Raw genomic sequence first — 26,821 nt, 5'->3', positions numbered from 1 at the left:
TCAGAGGGAAGCAAGAGTTAGCACAGACATTTGAGTCTGCCCGTGCGAAGGGCAGGCAGGAGAGACATCAGCAAAGATGACTGCAAAGCCACCAGTTCTCTCTTCCGGTCACTGCCCGCCCCCTTCCTGCCACAGCCTCTTCATCCTCATTGCCCTGCTAACATCTCACTTCTGTCTCCATCTCTCTATGGCCTGCTGACTTCTCTGCCTCCAATCTCAACACATCCCTCTTCAAGCTACTCTCCACGATGCACCAAAAAACCAAAGGCCCCTTGTAACTACAGTTCTGTTCATGTCATCACTTCCTTACTGAAAACTCTGTTGTGGTTCCCATTGGCCTGAGAATAAACTAGGCTCCACACCATCTCCTTATTGAGGCTCATGTGACTTGGCTCCCACCTGCCTCACTTTGGCTCACCAGGCCCCAGGTTAGTCTCTGACCACAGAGGTTTAAGCAGCAGTTCTCAAACTATGGCCCCTGGACCAGCAGCAACACTGTTATCTGGGAACTTACTAGAAATATAGACCTATCCCAGACCTACTAAAGCAGAGTAAACTCTGTGGGTGGGTCCAACAATATGAGTTTTACAAGTCTTCTAGTTGATTCTGAAGCACGTTAAAGTTCAAGCATCACTGGTTTAAAGCATGAATGAGAGGTAATTATTATTTGCAGAACTCTGATAGGGAAAATCGAAAAGTACTATTGCACAGTGGGGAGAAGCACACATTCCAGGGCAGGCTGCCAGGGTGCACATTTCTGCTCAGCTTCTTCTCAGCTTTGTAATCACAGGAAAGTTACTTAGCTCGTCTCAGCATAGTGTAACACTTAATAGCATGGATCCTACAGCAAGACTGCTTGGATTTAAATCACGGCTCTGCCTCTTATTAGCTATGTGACCTTCACTAAGTCACTAACTTTCTTTGAGCCTCAGTGGCCTCATTTATAAAAGAATAAATAATAGCACCTACTTCCTAAAGGTGTTGTGAAGATTTAAGGAGTTAATATATGTATGGTGCTTAAAAGTGTACCTGATGCACAGTAAGTACTATGTGTTATTTATTAATGTTAATATTATAATTGTTATTAATTTCACAGGGACCATATTAGATTTTACAAAAAAGTCAACACTAAATGCTAATGCCTGTAGAAAGTAAATAAAATCCATTCCCTCTCATAAGGAAAAACTTTCCTCACCCTTTTTTAGGTAAATGACTTTTTTTTCCAACATGCCTTTTACCTTTCTGAGCTTATTTCCTTCCAATTAGTGTACTTAACTTGATGCAATGATCTCTTCCAAAGAGTCAAGGGATCTGCCTTTAAAGGGTCACTTATTTCAGAAACATTAATGCTTTTTGTAGCAAAGAACTTATAAGATTGAAAAGAGATTTACTGAATATGATCCCTACATTAGAGAAACTATTTTTGATGATTATTCTAATATCTGTCCAGTATCAATTTAGCTATAAATTTTACATGCAAAGGTACCATCAAGACAACTATCTGTACAGTCACTGAGAAGGATGCTGAGTGTACCATGACACAAAAATTTGGATAGTAGGAGTTTGTATGCCTTTCTTCTCACTACTGAGAGGTCACACTGTGTCCCTCTGACCAAAACACGTGAATACCTGAGCCACAATGCATTCAGTGTAGAGTATATTCTGTAGACCATAAACAAATCCAAGAAAGTCTTTTTTTTTTTTTCTGATACAGGGTCTCAGTCTGTTGCCCTAGGCTGGAGTGCAGGGGCACAATCATAGTTCAGGAACTCCCAGGCTCGAGCGATCCTTCCGCCTCAGCCTTCCTAGTAGCTGAGATTATAGGCACCAGCCACTATGCTTGGCTAATTTTATTTTTTTAAATTTTTTGTAGAGACAGGGTCTTACTATGTTGTCCAGAATGAAGGTTACTAAATTTTGAAAAGGCATCAGTGTGCTATGGAAAGTCATCCTGAATAGCGCATGTTTCTGCTAACCTAACGCTACACAATTTCAACTGCATAGAAAAGGAAGGTAACAAAGTAAGTCACATTTTACATCTACAAACCCATAAAGGCAAAGAAAACTGCTAATCTTCTAATATTTTTAGAAGAATATGCAGGATTCTTTATTTACAACAAAGTATAATATACTAATCTTCTTGGATTGCCTGAAAAAAGAAAACATTAATTCCTCAGATTAAGACTTAATTCCAGATCCTCTAAAATAAGAAAAAAATGTTTTCAACTATAAAAAGTATAAGATGAATAAAATACAGCTTTTCCCTCCTATATCTGTAATTAACCACACAGGTACTGACAAGGATTTCGAACTTGAGGCGGCCTGCTAAGTAAATCATCAGAACACTTACCTGGATAGTCCTCTGAGTGCCATCAACGTTGACAGACAATAAGGGCAAAGCCAGGTTCCACGTGCTGGTCACATCTAGTTTCGACCCATCAACTTCCACCTGTTGTGACACCAAATAAGACTGTTACCATGAAGAAAGACAAAAAACTGATCTCAAGTTCACTGCTGCATACAAAGCAGCAGCCATTTTAAACAGATGGCTCCCAAACAACCTGTCATGTTTACTGCTCCAGCCATGAAAGACAGGGTCCAACAACAGAGTTTCCCTCGTCATCTCTGGGGAGAGGTGAAGGACCTGTGAACAGCTGCCTCTGGGTACTGAGGTTTCAAGTGATTTCCAGTAAGTAACAAACAGCCTTCTAACTCCAAACCTATCTGGACATGCTACATTTACTGCAATTAGACAAGTAATGCATATAAATTCCAGTGACATTTTGCAACCCACACATCAGGGCTTGCATATAATATCCTCTCCAAGGACCAAGGAAGAACTTTTTCTGTGTTAATTTTAATGAAGGACTATGCACTGTTATCTTAATTAAACAGAAGCTTTAATTAGGCAAAATTCTTTGGTGTTGAATATCAAAAGTCCATTCAAACTTTGGAAAGTTCTGTCATATTTTTTGTCAATCATAAATGACTAATTTTGTCAAGTCGTCATTCATGAAGATACAACAAAAGACCCATACTCTTTCAAAACAGAGATATTAATAAGAGAAAAATTTGATTTCCAAGTAAATAATATAAAAGTAATTGAAATTAAGAAATCAGAGTTAATTTAAAATAAAAAACTACTAGTTTTCTTCCTTTTCACTCACTGATGATTATTCCCTAACTCTTTAATATGAGAGGCTTACAAATATTATTAAAGTCTATAGTAGACAATCTAACAAAGGGATACTTAAGTTTGCTCAAGTTTCAAAATAAACCTGAACCAGAGCCAAGATATATGATCCCTAACAACTTCTCCACTACCACTTAATTCTCTTAAAAGACACTCATTAAAATCGGGTATCAGAGTCCTCACTATTTCCTTTTCTGCTAGACCCATGGGGACAGGTAAGGGGGTGGCAGTAGAGAAAGATTGGTAAAAACATCCTGACAAGTATCAGGTACCCTAACAATATCCAGGCTACAGGTCTGCTCTGGGACTCAGTCTAGGGGAGGCTGAGGCTTCTGGTAAAGCCCAGGACTCAGTTTCCCAGCATTTTGAATACGCTGTGGGGGCTACAGCACAGCACTGATGAAGAGCCTGGATACATGGCCTGAGTATATCACAGTGGGAATCCAGAAGTTTCTATGTAACCCAGTGAGTGACTAGTGAAGGTCTAGACCTGGATGAAGAAAGAGCACATGGTACAGGGGACGCCATGATTGCAGGCAAACATGTACCCATGGGGGATTGGTCCAGGGTCCTCTGTGGATACCAAAATCTGTGGATGCTCAAGTCCCTGATACAAACTGGAACAGTATTTTCCCATAACCTATGCACATCCTCAGGTATATCTTAAATCATCTGAGATTATTTATAATACCTAATACAATGTAAATACTATATAAATAATTGTTCAGTATAGACACAAAATTTTTTCCAAGTATTTTCGATCCACAGTTGGGTGAATCCATGATGCAGAATGCAGGGATATGGAGGGCTGACTACAGCAGGGACCATGGATGGTAGAAGCCTCCTCAATACCTTCAGAGCCCAGAGAGCACAACTTATTACTCAGTGGTTACCAGTCTAGGCCCTTGTAGCGAAGATTTACGAGGACAGCACATGAGTCTGAGTTCTACTCCCCACCACTATCACGAGGCAGACTGACCACCATCCCCAAACGTCCCCCTCCCACACACCCAGATGCCACCTCAGGGAATACGAGAAGAAAACTGACACACTACGCTATCCAAGACTGCTCAAACCAAAAGAGGCCAAGATCCTGTCTAGAGACAAGTTTTTCTTCCCACCGTCCCCTGCTAAAGGTAGAGGGGTTATGAGAGAGATTATTATATGTGATAAAAAAAAGAAGTTACATTCCCTTGCACTTCTGATGGCTAATGAGTACAAACTGGCAACTTCATTATAATGAAGCAAAGAAGCTACCATGACTCCAAATCATAAACTATGAAATATAGCTGCAAATATTAAACGAGGGCAGGGAATGTGCTTACAGCCATCGCATGCCTTCTCAGGCCTCCCTCCGGGGTAATACATAATTCTGAACAAAAGATGTAATGATCCTATTGATGCTATCGTCAGATGAGTAAAATCTTGATGCAAGTATAAGCCATAGGAGAAGCAGAGAATGTCTCTTTGAACCACAGTTTTAACACCGTAGAGAGGTGAGACAGACCGAATTGAAGAATTCTTGTTACTGTGCTGTATCCATTGTTTACATCCAATTATTTAGCCAGGGAGACTGAAAAAGCAGATGTAGAGTGGAGGTAGCATTTCAATAAATGACACTGAGAACCTGACATGAAGAACTACTCTACCCTCTCAATCTCAACAACTAATGGGAAATGATCCTGAGGGCAAAGGAAATAACACAGATTTGGTGAGAGGTAACAAGCCCAAGGACAAGCTGTGGGCTGCACCCTCTCCCCCATTACAACATAACCAATACAGGATCTCTGCATACAATTTGGGAAAAAATTTATAAAGAGAAAAAGGTAAATTAAGAGCATATAACACAAGAACTCCTCAAAGAAACACAGGAAGAGTTCAGATAAATAATTCTCCAAAGTCTCAAAGGCAACCAACCATAGGAAATGTGACCCCTCTTTAAAAAAAAAAGTGAGCTCAAAGAATAAAAACAAAGGTTCAAAGAAGAGATTATACAACAACAGAAGGAAATGAAAATCAAGCTGGTAGAACTCACAAAAAAATGAAGAGAAAAATAACATTATTGAGATAAAAGCCACATTAAGAAGCAACCAAAAATAGAATAATGTGACTAAAAAGAAAGACAAGGACATGGAGAAATCATATAAAACAAAATAGATTAAGACCAACAATATACAACCAATTTAGAGGGAAGACAATAAATAGAGTGGAAGAAGGAGGAGATACAAAGAATACAATTGTCTTCTTCAAAAAGGCTCATAAAGCAAAAATAAATGTACTTGCGAAGACCTAACAGGATAAAACTTTTCAAAATAAATAAAACCTTTAATTTGTAGGTTGATGATGTTTATGGAACTTTAAGGCTAAAGAATAAATTATGGGGGTATTAGGCAGAAATAATGTACAAGAAAGGAAAAAACTCAGGTTAGCCTAATTTCCCAAGAGCAACACTGATAGAGAAGACCACAGAATAACAGGGTCTAAATACTACAAAAAGGAAACGTAGCCCCCCAATTTTATACCCAGCCAAAGTTTCCTTAAAATGTATCACATAAATCTATATTCTGTAGCATGTAAGAGCATTAGTGCCCTTCTTTAAAAATGAGGCAGCTCTATATGTACTGATATGAAACCGTCCCCAAGAAAACACAGACTAGTGTGCACTGTATGCTATCATTTATTAAGGAAAAAAACAACCATATGTGTGTGTTTTAAAATGCATAAAATATGTCTGGACAAATGCGTAAGAGGAACAGAGTGGTTGAGGAACAGGGATGGAAGGGAGGCTTGCTTTCCACCATAAATCCACTTAGACTTTTTGAATTTTGTCCTGTATACATGTATTATATATTAAAAAAAATTTTAAGTGAAGTATAAGTGTGCTGATTTCCTGTTATTATAATATAAAGTCAATAGCTACTTCAGATCTTTCACTACTAGGCACACAATAAATAGTGGTTGTTTTTTAAAACTGCATTTTGATTAAGAGGTAGGTACTCATTTCAGATTCTCTGGATGCAGATTTACTGACTTCATCTACAACACCCAATTTTACAATGTGTTTCAGACAATCTCTCTTCCTCAACTGAAAAAGAGGTTGCTGAACCCACAATGCCAAAGATCTCTGCTAGGTCTTAAATTCTGTGGGTTTTGTGGCTATAAAGCCCTTTTATTTTAGATGTATTTAGATGGTTAATTTCTGATATGGCAGTTTCCAGTATTATGAAGGGATTTTTGTTTTGCTCAAGTGCCTCTGGGGTTAGAAGTTTTTAAGATCTTTCTTTTAACAGGCAATAGAAACTAATAAATTAAGTCAAATTCAGTGTGGGGATAAAAAGAAAAATAGACCAAAAGTGAAGTGACAAATGACATGGTGCCCTGGGGCTCAAGTAAAATCTCACACCTCTGCAGGCAGACAGTATTATCAAAGTGTTCCAGCAGCCTCAAAACACTAGAATATTTTAAATTATGTAAAAACTCTATATTTTTAAAACAATCCAAAGATACAATGCTAGAGGCATTTAGAAACAACTGACCTAAACAAAGATTTTATATTCTGTCCTTACATACACCTAGGACTCAAGTGTACCAAATTTCTATTAATTATAATATTAATGCTGCCCCACACTCTTGGCAGATGACCTCCTCTCTTTCTTTACCAAAATCGAAGCCACAGACATAAGTCCTCCTACTTTCTTGTATCATCAACCATGCTCTTTCCTACACTTGATCTTAGCCAAAAGGCTGATAAGCGATTTGTGATCTTTCCTTTACTTACATCTCCTGCCTTCTCTGCTTCTTAATTAATCCCTTTCACTTCAGTATTTTCCACCTTCCAGTCTACATTGGCTACTTCCCTTCTGCTTCCAAGCATGTAGAGTACTCCCTAGCTACCTATGTCTCTCCTCTTCTCTGGTAGGTTCTGGAACAAGTGCTCCTTAACTGTTTCCTTACCACATGCCTTTCCCCATAACCTTCTATGATCTGGCTACAAAATTGTATTCTGAAAGGTCACAAACCTTCAGCAATTTTTATACTTGCTTCTTTTTTTTCTACACTTGCTTCCTAACTCTCACTATTCTTTACTTCTCAGCAGGAAGGAAGGCCTCTCTGAGGAGGTGATCTTTAAGCTACGATGAGAACAGTGAGTAGGAATTAGTTAAGTGTGCTAGTGGTGAGTGGGAATATTCCAGAAAGAATATCATATGAAAACAAATCCCCGAGACAAGAAAGAGCTTAGCTAGCTCGAAACCAGTGTGCCTGGAACAGAGAAAACAAAGGGAAGAATTGCACCCAAAGAACAGGGAGAGCCATGGGAAACACTAACGGTTCCAACTGGAGAGTGACATCATCCTCTTTATATTTTTAGAAGATCATTCTGGCTACAGCTTGGAGAATGAATTAGATGAAACACAAATAAAAATTATGATGGTCAGGTCTAGAGAAGAGGGACATTCAGAAGTCACAGCCACTGGGAAGGAAAGTGGGAAGTATGAATACTGCGGTGGAGATATGAGAGAGTCACTGAGCAGAAAGGGAAGAGGAAGCTTATCAGAGAAACAACAAAACTGCCCCTTAGTGCTGGGTGCTTAGCTCATGCTAGCAGCATGCGTGTGTTATGATGAGAATTTGCCCGTGGTGTGTGATGTTTGCCAGCAACACTCAGGTGCTTGGACATAGGCATAGAGGAAGTGGGAGGCTTAATTCATCTAAGTCTGGGACCAAAAGAAGAATGAAGGAGTGAAGTAGTGAAGGGCATTCATAAGCCAGTGACTATCATTACAGGCCAGGGAATCTAAGCTGGATAAAGGATATAAAAACAGAGGTGGCATCTATGGAGGGAGAGAAAATACCGGGACTGATGTTATATGGAGGTAGAGAGACAGATCACGGACTAGCTGCTAATCTTCACGTGCAGGGAGAGGGATGCAGGGGAGGAAGCATAAGGGTTGCCAAGAGGAACGTGAGGTAGTGATGAAGATGATGATGTGAGTTTGAAAGAAGCGGTTTACAAGACAGAGCTGAACAGTAGTCTAGGATGACACTGGGAAAAAAACAATCCCACCTCCCTTCTTCGAGGTGCATGCGGTATGAGAAAAAACTACTGCAAGGCTTCAGTTAAGGGAAAGTTAAGTGGTGGAACATTCAAGAAAAGGCTGATACAGGAGAGTCTGCTACAGTCTACTGGTCATAAGAGAGACTCAGAGGGCACAGTGGAAAGGGTTGAGAGGAAGTAGAGAGATGACACAGAAGAGGAGAGGAGATAGATTTAGAAATAACAGAGGACTGGGGAAGCTCTCAAATACTCCAACTTCTCTCCATCTCCACCGTAGCCCAAACCTGGGCCACTGCATCTCTCACCCAGACCACCACAATTCGCCAGCCTCCCCATATACATTCCTCTGTATCTCCAATTGTTTCTCCTCACTATAGCCAGAATAATCTGTGTAAACATGAAACTAATCATTTACAAAAACAGAGTTAAAGGGCAAATAGAGCCAACGTGAGAAATAGCACAGGGAGGTGCTGCCTGCTTTGAGAAGTCTAAACCAAAATGGACAAGGAGCAGACGGTCTTTAGTCTAAGCACATCAGAGTGCCCCTGTGCCCCAATCATTTGAAGATTATAGGCTAATTTGCAGTAATGGCATTATAAATTTGAATTAATCAGGACAAGGGTATGGTAGGTGAAATTCATCTTAACACACTCTATTTTCTGAAAACTTTCCCTCAGCTTAATCAGAGATCAGTTTGATTGAAAATTATTCATAAAAAGAATATATATGATTTAAAAACATGATATCTTTCCTATTTCAAAAAAGCATTTTCTCCCACATTTAATAATCCACCTATAACTTTGTATTCCATTAAAAGTATTTAACATTGCATTGGTAGTACAAATAATGTTGATGTGGAATAGTTTCCATGAGTTGTTTGGAACATTCAATTTTCCTATCTACGTCATCATAAGGGAAAAAGAAAGTACACACCCTAAATTAATTTGACATTTGAGAGAGATTACTTACATCCTTTACCATTAAAACTCAAAAAAACCCACTTCCTCAGAGATACCTCATGACATGGTTAAAATATTATAGCTTCTATTGCAGTAGGCACCTACTAAACATTTTTAAAATTTATTCAACATTAGAAATGTAAAACTTACAAAACAAAACATTTGCCAAAAAATCATTTCCAAAAATAATAAAACTTTGGGAAGATACAGGCTGTAAGAAGTGTTTTTGATTCACTGTATCAGTCGTCTTTTTGTCATACACAAATTCTAAATTCTTTGTCATCAAATAAGGAGATTAGCACTGTGCAGAGTTAAATCTAAAATAAAAATCCAGTTATTCCACTATTTTAAGAAAAGACTTTGATTATATATATATCTTGCTTCTATTTCTGAAAACAATATGAAGGATAAAAAACTGATTTGTTCATCAAGCTATAACTAATTCTCAGAAAGTAATAACTAGTTCCATAGCACAAAGATATAGTCTGATCATTTTAAATATATACCACAGGCTTTAATGGTATATATTTAAAATGATCATATACTGCACAAAATGTGGAAAAAGATCTGCAGTTTTCTGATTTGACTCTTAGGCCAGCAAGGATCCTAGAAATAATACACTCCAACTCAAGCCTCTCCTCCTCCCATCTTACATATAAGAAAATCAAAGAACTAAATAAGTTATGTAATTTATAGGAGCAATTACCTTGAAATACTCCTCAGAGTATTTTACTTAAATCCACATGTTAAAAGTAGCAAATATATTAATAATCTAAATACTAAAATATAGTGCTTGTATATAGTAGATGGTCACTGCATATTTGTACCTTGAAAGAAGACTGTTCTAGCGATAGAGATGTTTATTGGCTCTTTTTAGTTCTTATCTCTTAACTACTACTAACAAAAAATATTATTAAATTATTTATCAAATAGATGAGGTATATCCACACTCCCCATTAATCAAGGAATTTGTATGCCATGCAGTTAATTAAATTGGGATATTACCACCATCTAACATTATTATAGTTCACTAAATTCTATATAAACTGCTATTGGAGATGTAAAACACAAATATACTTTAAAATTCTAAAAGCTGAGATGTTGACAATATGCAGCACATAATTTTTGTCATTTAATAGATCTAATAAATTTGCTAAGCTGCTTATTTCAACACTTATTTCTGAGTAAAACATAACAAAACTCCAACATTTTAATGCTACTATAATAATTAACAATTCTTAATATTTCGGTATGAACTATAATAGTTTTATATCATAATATAATACAAAAAGGGTAGGTTTCCTTTATCTTCCTCTTCTGATTACTAAAATATTTCAAAATATAGTTATGATACCTCCATTGACCTTCCAGAGGGAAATGAGATGGTTCTTTTATGAAAAGAAAAAGATAATTATTTTTCGTAAGTTTGCTCTTTATCACTGTCACCTTGGAAATAGCCTCTTCCCTCCAAAATATATATGTAATGATAAAAACATCAAGAATTAGAATTAATGATGGTGAAGAGCTGTCAATCTGTCACAAAAAATTGTATTTAATATGCATGTGTCATAAATGTAATTAAATATATCTCAAAAGATGTGAATTGCAAAAACAAATTTTAGGTACTGATCTACAATCAGCCGGGTTGACTAGTTTCTGTTTAATTATCGCCTCATTAATTGATCAGTAACAACTTTAATTTCAGTTTTACGGTTTAAAAAATATCCCACATTATTTTGCCCACAGTTTAATTATAGTAGTAGGTTTTTTTGGATCAGTGTGATAAGGTCATTCTCTGCAGATCACACTGTAAATTATATCAGCTTAATGAATAACTCCAGGTAGATGAGATTAGCATAAAGAGCAATTGAAGCTGCCTTTCCCTCCCCTGCCAGACCATGGTGGAACCCTGTGTTTCTAATGCAGTGTTGTCCTCAACAGTCAGAATGCTTGTGTTTGAAAGGTGCCAACAACACTCAATGGGGAAAGGACAGTCTCTTCAATAAATGGTGCAGGGAAAAACTGGATATCCACATGCAGAAGAATGAAACTAGACTCCCACTTCTCACCCTATACAAAAATTAACTCAAAATGCAGAGACTTAAATGTAAGATCCAAAATGACAAAAGTACTAGAAGAAAACGTAGGTGAAACACTTCAGGACATGGGTCTGGGAAAAAATTTTATGAATAAGAGCTCAAAAGCACAGGCAACAAAAGCAAAATTAAACAAATGAGATTATATCAAACTGAAAAGCTTCTGCACAGCAAAGGAAACAATCAACAGAGTGAAAAGAAAACCTACAGAATGGGAAAAAATATTTCCAAACTATTCATATGACAGGAGTCCAGACTATACAAGGAACTGAAATGTCTCAACAGCAAAAAAAAAAAAAAAAAAAAGTGATTTAAAAATAGGCAAATGATCTATACAGACATTTCTCAAAAAAAAGACAAACAAATGGCCAATAAAAAATGCTTACTGTCACTAATCGTGAGGGAAATGCAAATTAAAACCACAATGAGGTATCATCTCACCCCAGTGAGGAAAGCTACTACGAAAAGACAAAAATAATACATGCTGGTGAGGATGTGGAAAAAAGGGAACTCTTATACATCGTTGGTGGGAATGTAAACTAATACAGCCACTCTGAAGAAAAGTATGGAGGTTCCTCAGAAAACTACAAATAGAACTACTGTATGATCCAGCAAACCTACTACTGGGAATTTATCCAAAAGAAAAGAAATCACTATATCAAAGAGATTTCTGTGCCCCCATGTTTACTGCAGCACTATTCACAATAGCCAAGATATGGAATCAACCTAGATGTCCAACAACAGATGAATAATGGATTTTTAAAAATGAGGTATGTACATACAATAGAATACTATTCAGGCATAAAAAGAATGAAATCCCATCATTCGCAGCAACGTGGATAGAACTGGAGCACACACATTATGTTACGTGAAATAAGCCATGAACCAGAAAGTTTAACATTCTTATTTGTGGAAGCTAAAAAAAAAGTTGATCTCATAGAAGTAAAAAGTAGGACAGAGTTCAGTACAGGCTGGGAATGGTAGGGGAAGAGAGGGCTGGGAGAGATTTGTTAAAGGATACAAAATTACAGCTAGATAAGAGGAATAAGTTCTAGTGTTCTATAGCACTCTGCAGGATACTATAGTTAGCAATAATGTATTACATAATTTCAAATAGCTAGAAGGAAGATATCGAACATTCCCAACACAAATGACAAATGCTTGAGATGACAGATATGCTACTTACACTGTTCTCATCACTATACATTATATGTATCCAAACGTTAATATGTATCCCATGAATATGTACGATTATGTGGCAAGTAAAAAAAAAATTTTTTTTTAAGAATGCTTATGTTTGAACCTTAGTTCGACAAGTTACCTAACAGTTCATGTCTCCATTTCTTCATCTACGAGATACACTGAGGGGCTGTGAGGAACAGAGAGTGGTTATGAGGAATACAGTCAAGCCCTTAGAGCCCAATACATAACAAGTCCTCAGTAAATGCTAGTTATTGCTGGTAGTTCAACTTACACTACATAGTCCTCCCACAATAATGATTACTCTAAATCTATTTTTCACCTTTTTCAACATACCTACTTTTGCTGCTCTTCCATTTTCCTTGTTAATACCATTTTTCTTGTTAATACCTCCTCCATTATTTATCCTTTTAATTTAATTTGATTCTTATTAGTATCTCTTTTGCTTTTCATATGTTTTTCACTACCACAGATGTCCCCCAGTAAAATCCCATTACCTAAGCTGGTGGTTCACCACCATGGAACACGTCCATTGTCTAAGAGGGCTATAGGACTTGCACAAAAATATCTAAGTCTTCCCGCTTCCTAAATTCCCATACATTGCAATTGTGACACACTAATTCCTACAAATCTTCCTTTATATTACCTACCTGTGGCTGTTTAGCATTCTAAATCATATCCTTAGACACTCACCATTTCCCCTAATAGTCCATTTCTCCTAGCCAACAATAAATATATTTAATATTCTGGTTTCTTTTTTTTTTTTGAGACAAAGTCTCACTCTGTTGCCCAGGATAGAGTGCCGTGGCGTCAGCCTAGCTCACAGCAACCTCAAACTCCTTAGCTCAAACAATCCGCCCACCTCGGCCTCTCAGAATGCTAGGGTTACAGGCGTGAGCCACTGCGCCCAGCCAATATTCTATTTTCTATGCTCCTATCTACCAAGGATTTTCCAGCAGGTCTGTATTCTTTTCTCAGCTTCTGTGGCCACCAGTGACATTATTCTTAACATGTATAATATTTATGATTATATACTTTTTACATTATGATATCATAACATATTTGATGGTTTTTTATGTATGCATCTTAAAATTTTAGTAGCAAATTTATTCCCAAAAGAATTAGTATATATTTTATGTCCTTAAAACTTTTCGTGGATTACAAATCTAATAACAGAATGCTTTATAAGCATGAACAATAAAACTCCTTTTTTTCACTTTTTCTTTGCTATCATGGTTTATCCCAATTTTTTTTGATAAAGAAGAAATGCAGAAATTGATGCCCCAGATCCACTCATCCCATCTACCCAGTGAATCAGCTAACAATGAGCTATTTACTGTCTCCATTGCATCTCAAGGAAGACCCTGGTTTAAAAAAAAAAAAAAAAAAAAACCTAACTAATCATGGACTTGCCAAGAGTATATACAAGGCAGCTTATCAGCGCTATAAGCCATTGGCATAACCTCACTGGTAAGTAAGGTTAACAGAGTTACCAGTAACTTTTTATGGCTCCTAACAGGAAATAGAAAAACAATATAGTTTCCATTGTTCTCATGAACATCCTGGGGTGTTCCTCCAAGAGGGTGAAGCCCCTTGATTGTATTAGTGCCCTTACAAGAAAAGACACAAGAATTGCTTCCAATCTCTTTGTTCTCTGCCACACCAAACATAGCAAGAAAGATGGCCACCTGCAAACCAGGAAGTGGGCCCTCACCAGACACCAGATCTGCCAGCGCCTCGACCTTGGGCTTCCCAGCCTACAAGACTGGAGAAATAAATAACTGTTTAAGCCACTCAGTCTACGTCATATTTGTTACAGTAGCCCAAATTGACTAGGACGCTTTGCTAGTTTTGAAGATTATAAGACCAGTTAATTTTTAGAGTGTCCCTCAGTTTGGGAAAATGTTTCCTCATGGTTTACCCACTTTTAGCAGGAATACCCCAGAAGTGATGTGCTTTCTTCAGCATCAAATCAGAAGACACACAATGTCAATCTGTCCCATTACCAGTGAGGTTACTTTGTCATTGAGATGGTTTCTGCCAAGTTTGTCCATTGTACCGTTAAGCCCTAAGCAAATACTAATACATCTAAACCTGATTCTATCTACTTATAAAAAATGATAACTTCACATATACCTCTGATTCCAACCAATCCAACACCACAAGGTTTACTTTAGCCTTTTCCCATTCTATATTTGCAACTTCCTTCAAAAACAGTGAGAAACTGTCTCCCATCATCCACTTAACTAACAAGTTTGCTACTTTTTTCTTTCTCAATTTGTCTGACATACACACACATCTCCTACCTTAAATATATTTCATAGAAAGTCAAATAGTATACATTATAGAAAAAGAATATGACAGGGCTTTAACAAGCAAAGGTCAACTGATTTGACACTGATGCGAAATCTAAAAAGAAGGTTTCTCTTTGGGAGAAAAAAGAACAGTGTACTAGATAATAAGTAAACACAGGTTTGGAAATTGACAGAACTTCCGCAACTCGACACACTTAAAAAAAAAAAAAAGAGCATCAAATTATAGGTTTGCAGTATCTGCTATAAAATATTCCAGAAAAAAAAAAGTGGTAAGCAAGGGGAGGTATAGAAGAACAGTACAGTGCTCATCATCCTAGTCTCTCAATTTTGTGTATACTCTTAAAATTTTCCATGTTAAAAGGTTAAAGAAAATAAATCATTAGGTCAGGTCAATGATTTGGAGAGTCGTGTTTGGTACCAAAGAATTCCAGTTCATATTGTAAGTTAATTAGCAAGCCAATTTGGCCATAGGGAGAAATGAGTTTACTGAGTCATATCATAAGTAGGGATGATGAAAATGACTAAAAGATATGCCATTCACCAAGTGTTGTTGCTTGGCCCCATTCCCTCTGCTATTGTTGACATCTCTCTAGTCTATCTCCTCAAATTCTGTTATCAACTACTATGGCAAATACAAACTCTTTTCCTTCCAATTTATTTTACTACTGGCAACCCCATGTAACTAGAAAACCTTCCCAAAGCTCTATTGCCAATCTGCTACAGTTCTATTCACTTCCATCAACCAGTTAAAAGTGTGGCTTTAATGCATCTTATAAGTTTTCTCAGCTGAAAATCCTTCTTGGCTTCTGGTTGCTTAATAAATAAAAATTTAACTTCTCCACATGGTCCTCCAGGTCTTCTGTACTAATGGTCTCAATCTAGCAACTTATCATTTTTATTTTTCTTCCTCCTTTCTCTTACATCCAGCAAATATGCACAGGCACTCTATTCTGAACTTTATTCCTACTATTTCCTAACCTTAGACTAGCCAATTCAGCCTAACAGAATTCCGGCATCCATCCTTTGTTACCTGCTACGCATGCTTTTTATTTCATTAAGTTTGCTCTTGTCTTTCGGCTTCAACCTCCCCGAACCTACCAGTACCACCCCTTGTCCTCTGCTAAATGGAATGAGGTCTTTCCTCGCCTTAAATTTCTGTAATATTTTGTATCTCTACGTACTTATCAAATTATGCCTTATATTACCATCATTACTATATTAATCTCAACACCTCCCAATTAAACTGGAAGGTCATGAGAGTGGGCTAGCATTGTTCCTTCATGATCCTCATGAAGAGCTTAGCACAGACCTCTGATCTTGATAAATACGGACTGTATTAGAATAAAAATTATCTAATCAAGTCAGATCAAAAATCTAACTTTTATCTTTATGATTATAGGATTACTGAAAAGCTACAAAAGCTATGTTTTAAACTAAAATGTCATAACATAAAATTGACACAAGCATAATTACTCACTTTCATACTCAATGGATGCTTTCCAGATTAAGTGGTTTTTACCTTAGATCTACTGACAACATCGTTCTATTCTGAAACTCCCCAAGATGGCTTTGGGAACACTGATAAAGTAACTTTTTTTTTTTTTGAGACAAAGTCTCACTGTGTTGCCCGGGCTAGAGTGCCGTGGCGTCATCCTAGCTCACAGCAACCTCAAACTCCTGGGCTCAAGCGATCCTCCTGCCTCAGCCTCCTGAGTAGCTGGGACTACAGGCATGCGCCACCATGCCCGGCTAATTTTTTCTATGTATTTTTAGTTGTCCAATTAATTTCTTTCTAATTTTAGTAGAGACGGGGTCTCGCTCTTGCTCAGCCTGGTTTCGAACTCCTAAACTCAAACAATCCACCCGCCTCGGCTTCCCAGAGAGCTAGGATTACAGGCATGAACCACCACGCCTCGCCTGATAAAGTAACTTTTAAGTCAAAATATTTTTGCTTGTAATATCTTGTAAAGTGTTGACAACACTTGTATTTAAAAATCCATATATACTTACGATAGCAGATTACAGTGAGTCCAACTACAGAAAGGACTCCATTAAGCCCATTTAAAATACAAAATCTACATAGGATCTACACAGAGATAAACATCCCATCACCCACCCACATGTACACATCCAAGCATACTTAACATAGCTCATTTAAAGAAAGGCAGGCAATAAAAAAAAAATTCTAAAACAAATTAAAAAATATGACTTAAAATTCTATACCATTTCTAGGGTTTCACTTTCATGTCCAAAAAATAATCTAGTCAAGTTGTCAGATAAATCCCTCTGATTCTGTGAACAAACTAAGACTATTATATTATTTATAAAACTGTGCTCCCAAACTGAAAGGAAAATAAGCCTGGCACTTTGCCAGGAGTCTTGAAAAAGAGTGTGGCTCATATATATCAGTTTTGGTAGCAGTTACCAGAAAGAATATACAGAGCATGGCCAAAGTGATAGCTAACAAGCAAAGGAATGAACGGAAAACGACTGGGAATAGTTCAAGAAATTAATGAGCAAACTGTATTCATTTTTGAAGACTTCCTGAGATACAATTTTTTAAGAAATGGAATCATTTTTATTGTTTAATTCCTTAGAAAGCTATGAGAAATCTAAACTATTTTAATCAATGCTACTTTGAAATAAGGATCCACTCAAATCAATTCTCAGGATAGGCCAAGACCATGGAAAAAGAAGCAAGAGTCTGAAAAATTATCTTCATTTTTCTACCACTCATTAGCCAAATGTCAACATTTTGAACACATTCTAAAAAGTTTAACATTATTTGATTGTCATAAAACTCAAGGGGAACTTGGATCAACAGCAGTGTATAAAATGTACATTAACTATTCATCTAGATAATAACCAGCAGACAGAAAAAAACAGGTTCCAGAAACTGTTTTCAGCCCTTAACTTTCAAGCTGAAGTCTTCAGCAAGCATCTCTCCTGAGTTACCTCTTTGCAAACACAAAACTTTAACTGAAGGGAACAATGGCATCATCACAGCTCACTGAAGCCTCAAACCGCTGGGCTCAAGCAATCCTCCTGCCTCAGCCTCCTGAGTATCTGTGACTACAGGTGCACGCCACCATGCCTGGCTAATTTTTCTGTTTTTTGTAGAGAGTTGGTTTTGTTATATTGCCCAGGCTGGTCTTGAATTCATGGCCTCAAGCAATCCTCCAGCCTTGGCCTCCCAAAGTGCTGGGATTACAGGTATAAACCACTGTGCCCAGACTCAACTCTATTTTTTAACACAGGCAATTTTAAATTATTCTTCCACAGGGGGGTGAAAAAATAAAAAACACATAGAAATATCTACATATGAAAACATAGGCTAAACCTCTTCTAACTCACCTTGAGAAAAGCATTTTCTTTTTGCAAAGTACTTCTACAGAAGTAAAATACATCACTACCTCTAGCAAAAAGGCCTGAGGATCAATCACTACACAACATCCAAAATTATTTCTTAACACTTCTGTGAGGATGAAACGTGGTCTGCATATAGTCAGAACAGAACAAATACTCATCCCAGTGACTACAATTTCCAACCTAAGAGTCATTCCTTTCAATTAAGGCATAGTCTTTAGAAAGCTATTAAAATCCACACTGCCTAGAAATTAACTCATTTGTACATGAGCACACGGATTAGTTTATCAGTTATGTAGTTCTCACCTTAGATGGGTAACTTTTGATAAAAGGGACTGAGGTAGGGTGGGGAAAGCAGATCTTGGGAAAGAACTGACAAGTACAGAAAACCTTACAACAGCAGGGGGTAAGTCACCAGGCATATTAAACAAACAACCTTTCTGATCTGGAAAATTGCAAACATATATACAAACAGAAAGACTAGCTTAATGAACCCCTATATACACATCCTTTAAATTCAAAACTTACCCACTCAAATCTTTGTTTCATCTTTATCCCACTGATTCACTCACTTGCTCCAAGACAATTAAGAAGCAAGTCCCAGGCTTCTTTTTGTTTCATCCATAAATTCTATGAATACTTTTATTAAGTTTAGCTTAAACTCCTATGACATGCATGAAGCTTTTGGCAGCAAACTACTCAAATAAATTAATTCAATATTCAGTAATAATAGTTGTCTCCTTTTTATTCCACATATATACAGTACTTTGCTTTCTTTGAGCACTGCGGGTTGGGAGGCGGGAGGTGGGAGGTGGGAGATGAGGGGAGTAGGCAATAGAGCAGAGAGCTGTAAAAGGTTACCTGAAAAACAATCAGTAATCACATACACTGCATATAATGCTTTCTACAACTTCTATTCATTGAAGGATGAGGTCAGAATAAAGTGTTCCTGTTAGTCTGGGTCATAAAAGTAATTCAAGATGCATATAAAAATGCTTATTACCATTCAAGTTCTCTAAACCCATTCAACCATTCAGCCCTTTGCTTTCTGATAAGACTGCCAACAACTATGCCAATTAGTGTCAATTGCGATGTTAGATTTTGTAACATCTGCACCTGCCTACCAGTTAGTTTAGTGGGCAGAAAGAAGTGACTGATGGTTACAAGTTCCAGAAATACTCACCCCTGTTTCTGCGTTAACATTTGCAAGTCTATAAATTTGCCAATTGGCTTTTTAAAAATATATATTTTTGAAAATTAATTCTTATTTCTTCTCTTTGGAAGGAAGTGAGGGACAAGTTTAATCGTTATATTGTAAACTAAAAAAAAAAAAAAATAGTAATAATTTTTTTAACCCAAAGTTTTATAACTAAGAAAAATCTAATCTATAAGAAATTTAGTGAATTGTATATTTAGTTCGAAAAAATATAATAAATTGAAATAATATTTAAAATTTAGCAAATGCTAAATTATGCATTTTATTTAAACACATGACTAATCTAAAAAACCACTAATTTATATTTTGAGATGTTTTCCCATTTTAGAACAAGATTTTAACTAAAATTTCTCTTTTATAATATACAAATAAAAGCACATATAAATAAGCAAAGTATGTTTGACATGGAAGAAATCACAAACACCTGAAATTTGATTACATATCTTCATGTTAAGTATTTTATCTTTCTTTATTCCAAATAATTGTTCACAATTAAAAAGCATACAATACTTTGAAATATCCAGAACAAAATACAACAATTTTTAATTTATTCTCAGACCAAAATGCTTCATTTGGGTTATTATAATTAATAGTATTTTTTAAAATTTCATAACTGAAGCAAATTGCATATCTCTCATGAAAGCCATTGGAAGTAATATAGTGGTTAAAGATAGGCATACTAAAGAGAAATAAAAATTGCATGTCAATATCTAAAAGTATGGGAGATATATATAATGTAGCACATTCTATCCAGTGTCATTACTTAAATCACTACTTTTTCCCAATAATCCATTCTCCAGCTCTAGCAAGTAGAATAAATGGTAACTTTACCTGCCAAATTTGGCACAAAAAAGGACAAGCAACTTCATTAACAGAACAATGCTTTCAATATGATTTTTTCCCTTTTCCATCCAGTGCCAAATAGTAGAACAATTCAAATCAAGAAATCTAAGCAAAATTACCTCCTCTTGTTTAAGTTTTACATGCTTGAATAAGCAAATGATATATACAGAATGCTAGCAACAATATCCTCCCAGTAAGAGTATTTTTTTTTTTTGTATTGCAGCTTAATTATAAGCTGGAATGTAATATACTCAACCAAGAATGAAATACCTCCTCATTGAGGTATAATTCTCAGTGTGTGGTATGGTATGCATATATGATCATGTAAAACTCAATGGAATAAGTTAAACCTAAAACTTTAAACTTTTGGTTAAAACATCAATTAATGTACCTAAACCAGTGGTGTGGTATGGAATGAAACAGAACAAACCTTTCTTAAGTGTTTGATAAGTTAAACTAATGGAAACAACATCCACTATCAGAAACCTCACCAATTATTATACTACCTACTCTCTCACTTGGTGTTTTTAAGTATCTGGCTATAAATGAAATCAAATTCTTCTAAGCCTTATTTCAAATCTGATCACAAAAACAATTAGAATAACTCTTCTATTAATCACGCTGAACTTGAATGTTGAGAGAGATACATTTAAGGCAGTTCTCAAGTCATCAACACTAGATTTTCAATACTAACTTAAGAACTTTTTGTCCAATTGGGTGAATTTGGTAGCTACTCATAAATATGTCTGTGGTTATTTACAATACAGGTTTGTGCTACATTTAATCATTTGGTTTCCTTCCTCTTGTTCCACATGATAGCCAGACATCACGAAAAGGAACACAGTCAGCAGCTTTTATAAAAAACCAAGTGATAAAATGAGGCAATATCAATACAAACCCATCACCATGCTGCCATGATAAATGTGGCCAAAAGCAAATACAGCCACACAGAGCCATGGCCAAAGTCATTTGCACCAAATTTGTGTGTTTTAAAATTTCAAGCAATGTCTATTTTTTAAAGGTTTAAACAGTTAGAAAACAACACATTTTATGTTATTTCCCCCCTTAGAAATAAAAATACCTTAAAAAACACTGAATCGAAACAAATTTTAATAGTAGTAATATCCAGATTATGAATGCTCTTTGGCTTTTTTCCAGCTGTCAACATTTTGTTTCTTGTTTACAGAAATAAGTCTAAATCAGAGAAAGGGAACACACACTGAGGGCTTAACATCAATTGGGTATTTTAATACATATTACATTCATTGAATTCTTGAAACAATCCTAGGATGGAGACGTTATTAACCACGTTTTATAGATGACAAATCGGAGCCTCAGAGAAATGGCTCAAGGTTCCACAGCTAGCAAAGTAGCACATCCAAACCCAAGTTGATCTGATTACACCTCAACCCAGGCAATTTAGATATTAATATTTGTTGGTTAGTTCATCCAGAGGGAAAACACAACAGCAAGGATCAATATTTTACTGCAAAGAATGGCCACTCTAATAATCAATGTGGTAAATCCATGATGTCTAGAGTTTATAACAGATGCTCAGTAGAGTGTCCATGGATAAGAGACTTTAAATGGAGAAGGGACAAATCTCCCAAAGAGTAGGGTCCAGTCAGCCATACACCTTAACAGTGTAGGTGCGCCCTATAGTGGAGGGAGGAGGAACTGCAGGCTCATTCAGGTTTTCCAACCACAGCAGGGTCCTGGCTGCAGAAAGGGGGAGTGGAAGGGGACATCTGTGATGGGTTCGCCAGCCTCACTGGACAAAATTTCCTAGAGTCAATCACCAGGACATGAAGATTACCACTACAACTACTTTCTAGATATTCTGTTGTAGCTTCAAAAAGGGCTTCATAAAGTAAATGAATATCATTCTAACAAAGAATATTAGAATCTTAAAATATTAATCAGTACTGACAAGTCTTGCCAGTGTATGTTAGTGCATTTTATTTTTAGTTGTATTTTTAAAACTTTCCATGAATTTTTCATGCAATGGAAATGAACTGCTTGCAAAGTAAAAGCTATTTTTTATTCTTTTAAAAAGCAAAATGTCTTAAAACTACAAATTAAAAAAAAAAAAAGCAAAATGTCTACATTTAATGAGGAAGCAAAATAGTTTCTGGAGTGCCTATTACATGCCAGCCACTGTACTAATGTTATATACATTCTCATTTGATTTTTAAAAAACCCCGGAGAATATTATCTCTATTTTATAGATGAGGAAAACTAAGGCTCGGAAAAGTAGTTTCAGGATTGGTATTTAAACTCAAGCCCATTTGCCTCATGGCTCTTATGATTTCCTCTATGTCACCGTTTATATAAACACTACTGCTGCAGTGGCTCAGAGAGCTTAAGTAACTTTTTCAAAGTTACACAAGTGACAAATGAAAGAGGTTTCTCAGTCTTCGAAGACTGTTGTTTTCAGTACAATGTTATGTTATTGTTTCTCTACGACCCCCTTAACTAACCCCAAACTAAATCTTGTAGGTAAATGCTGATGGTAGGTAGGTTGATTTTTATAAACTGAAGATAATGAAAGAAGAATATGATTGCATCTTTCCCTATATCCAAAATGGTTTATGTTTCTTTTTTAGAAGACTGTCCAGTTTGCATAACAGAAAATGTGATCACTGTGATATGTTACTTACTAATCTCAACTACTAGAAATAGGGTTCCCTAACAAGTTGTCTTGCCAATCGATATAAAATATAATTCTCAACTATTCTGCCCTTCGAGATTTTATATTTCTGCCAAGATTTTTAGAGCATTTACAAGAAATAAAAACATTGTGAAATCATATAACGCTGTACTAAAGGAGAACCACTAAAATGAATACCTTAAATAAATCACACCCATAATTTTTTAAATTATTTAATTTATATAAATGTAATAAAATATTCCTGAGCCATGTCCATAATTCTAATACCAAGAATTCCACAAAATATCCACAAGTCATAAAAAATATCCACATAATCAAGAACATAGGGATTGATACCCAACTATATAGTGGCCCCTTTAATGATATCTCTTTCAGACTTATTGCTATCATTGCTCAAAATATTTTTTTAAAAACTTTTTCTGACTTTGTTGACCATTTTTAATATCTTCAATGGTAGTATATCTCTGACCAACAAGTTTTAGAAACTGTCACAGTTATGTAGTGCTGAGTCTGGTGAAGAGGATGGGAAATATCAGTTATGGCTAAGAAGGCAGAAATATAAGCCTGAGATTCTACAGACTCTCGGATATTGAAACAAGACACCAAAAGAATTTGTGGGATATACAATACTTTGTCTTTTTCAGTGTGATCTGTGGCTTTGGAATAATTTTAAGCTTGAATAGTCTAAATTAACTTTACCTTTCCTTAAAGGCACAGAATAATGAGAAGTTTAAAATTTGCTTTTACGATTTTTATACAAATCAGGATGTTAGAGCCAAGAAATTTTTAGATACGCAAACCTGTGCCCATGAGTGAACAGCCCCCAAAACCCCTGAAGCATTTCACCCTACACACAATGGATGAACAGGATTCTGGGAGAGATCACAACCCCCTGAAATGTAATTAGAATTGTGGGCACAGAAGATAAAAGCTGCCTTGATGATGGAGCATGCCAGACCCTAGACACACTAACTGGAAAGAGAAGAAAGCATTATTTTTAGGGTAAATTCAAGGAGTTATTCTAATGAAATGTGAAGGTTTAGAGATAATTTAAAAAATATTAGTAGGGTAAATTTTTTAAAAACATAATTTTACAATGAAGAATATATTTTCATTCTTTCAACATATTTGTTGAAAAGCATACCATGACCCATGTACTGTAGGCAAAGTGAATCAAAACACAATTACTATTTGAGTTATGGCAACCCTTGGGAGTTGATTCACTTTGTTTTTGTGGTTAATAAAAGCTTCTGAAACAACCACCCCATTATCATATTTAGTTACCGGTTTTTTACCTTATATTGGCATTCACATTTTACGATTAGGGAATTAATTCACAAGTTTATGCCATATTTTTGGCTCATGCCTCACTTAAGCAAAATATGCAAACACACAGCTGCTGTAATAGTCTGACAGAGATCTATTCTACAGATCTCTGACTGCCACCAATAACCAGCACTGATACAAAAGGAACCTTGGTGAAGAAAGCTATGTTTTCTTAATAATAACAGTTGTATAAACATAAGGTCTTCTCAGTTAAAGGGAAACCAACATCAAAAAGCAGTAAAACATAGAACCCTAAACCCCTCTTTCTTTGAAGAAACTCGTTTGAAGCGAGGTGTTTCTAGTTATGGGTGAATGAAATGAGAATTCAGCTGCAACAAACGGACATCCAGTCCTATGAAGGACTAATTAAATCCATCTGAGAAGCTGCATCTCAAACTGCCTCACACATTTCAAAGGAAAGCACTCGACTGCTTTTTGCGAAGACATCAAAACATTCAGTCACAGCTGACGCACATCGAGGCTCTACAACAATGTTATTTTTATGGACTACAAAGCTCCATGAAAGTAATGTTAAGAGTTTACAAACTATTGCAATTTCACTTAAATTCAGAGTTAACGCACATTTTTAATTATCATTATTTGAAATTTCTTTCTAGCCCCAAACTCTACAAGACCTCAGAAACAAAAACAGATGCATATTATTTAAACTGTTTCATATATTTGTTGAGTAGAAGTGGTTAAAAAATTAATAAAAGAATTAGTCATGGTTGCAGCACTGTTAACTTTTTTCTGATACATAAAACCAGGATTTTGATGTTCAGTTAAGACTCTTCAGTAGTTAATAAAAGCCAGCAGGAGCTGAAAACTTTAAAACCTTGGTTTGACAGAAATATTCCATTTAACAGCCATTATTTGGACTATGAAGTGGTAGAAGAAAGTTATATTCAGAATCTGGAATATTATCCCAACAGAATAAAGTTATATTAATGTCTATCCTTCTAAGTCTTTCTAACTTTCTATAATTGGTTATGGTGAGCTCATATAATCACATTGGGAAATCACAATTTTTGCTTAAAGAACACTATTAGATGTGACAGTAGGTGACAGGCTCCCTAAATAAGAGAAATTCAACACTTCAACATTTTTTTTCAAAATATATAGAGATCAAACTAATACCACCTGCCTGGTTGCTGACATTTAGAGCCATCGGCAGAGCCCAGGATGCTGGCTTTTCTGGGTGTGTCACTCAGCTTTCCAATCCATTGAAATGTGTTCTCTCCTGTTAAATAAGGAGTTGGCCTAGGGGAGCCAAATTTCTGTAACTTTTAAAATCTGTTACTCTTTTCTTCAAATGTGAATTCATGAAAACACACTAAAAAGATTCTGTTTGGAATCCAACTTATCAGTCACTCACATGATGGAAACATGCTATCCGCTCACTTCTCTGCTATCTCCTCTGTCCCACTAAAATTTCGGGTATTCCATGACAGTTTGGTAAATTAATTCCAACTCAAAAGATTTCAGTTCAGAGGAAATTCTGTAGCAGAGAATAAATTTCTGGCAACAAATACACACTGCTATATTACTGACAGAGAAAAACACTGTGATAAAGAGTTAACAGATTTTTTTTCTCTAAATACTGACATTATTATCTATTTTAAAATATTGTCTGGAATTGGACACTCAAGAATTCACATTCAGTAATAGGAATTACTCACAAATGGGGCTGATCTCAGTATTATTAATAAAAAGTGCCAGCTGCAGAAAAAGTATACACATTCAATTCATATGGGTACCAATTATAGCACTAGACATACTAATAAAGTATAAAAATTAGAATAGCTGAATGAAAATCGAATTTAAGATGCCTTACTATTAACAGAATCAAAACAATAAAGCCTGATATACTCTACTAACATATCTGGATTGCATGGTTTAAAATTTATTCAATATCAATATTATTAATCATTTGTAACTAAATTAGTATGTAACATATATAAAAAAGGTCAGTTGTAAAAGCTATTAGAAGCTTGGGAAGAGCACTCTACAGTGATGGGGTTCAGGACAAGCTACCCCAAAATGTGCACCTTGGCATACAGAATATTTAAGTCAAAGAAACTTGAGAAATGCAGATGCAAAAAGGACTCTCTGACTTTACCCTGAAGCAGGTCATAAAATCCTCATGTGAGAGGCGCCCTCCCTATACCTTGAGGAAAGGAGCATCCTTATCTCCAAGAAGGGGGGGATGCCCAGAGGAATCTGAATGAACAGGCTTTGCTAACTCTCCCCCAACTTACTACTCTGATCTCACACCCCTTTTTGTCCTATCATACTTTTCTGACTCTCTGCTCTTCCCCCATCAAATCTAGCATACAAACCACTCAGGTTTGACCACTTCTTTGGGTCTTCCCTATTTCCTTATGAAGGCTCTCATGTCAGTAAAACTTACATTAAATAAACTTGTATGTTTTCCCCTTGTTAATTTGCCTTCGGTTTCAGGGGCCTCAGCCGAGAACTTCAAAGGGTAGAAGGAAAAGATATCTGTCCTCACTTACAACAGGCTACAGAAAAAAATTTACACAGGCAGATAATATATTTTTGAATGGGCCAGTTGCTCTC

The 26,821-nt window shown here is 36.1% G+C and overlaps 1 protein-coding gene across 1 annotated transcript in view; it reads right to left on the bottom strand.

The window, feature by feature from the left end:
* PCCA (propionyl CoA carboxylase, alpha polypeptide) overlaps positions 1 to 26,821 on the bottom strand; it is a 375,245-nt gene that overhangs the window by 85,700 nt on the left and 262,724 nt on the right. The window contains exon 19 of the mRNA XM_012644433.1: positions 2,351 to 2,449. Coding sequence (XP_012499887.1) covers positions 2,351 to 2,449 — 99 coding nt within the window. The remainder of the gene's footprint in view (positions 1 to 2,350; positions 2,450 to 26,821) is intronic.

Source organism: Propithecus coquereli, unplaced genomic scaffold, assembly GCF_000956105.1.
Source record: "Propithecus coquereli isolate 6110/MARCELLA unplaced genomic scaffold, Pcoq_1.0 Scaffold212, whole genome shotgun sequence".
Lineage (NCBI taxonomy): Eukaryota > Metazoa > Chordata > Mammalia > Primates > Indriidae > Propithecus > Propithecus coquereli.
This window is presented reverse-complemented; position numbering and strand designations above follow the sequence as displayed.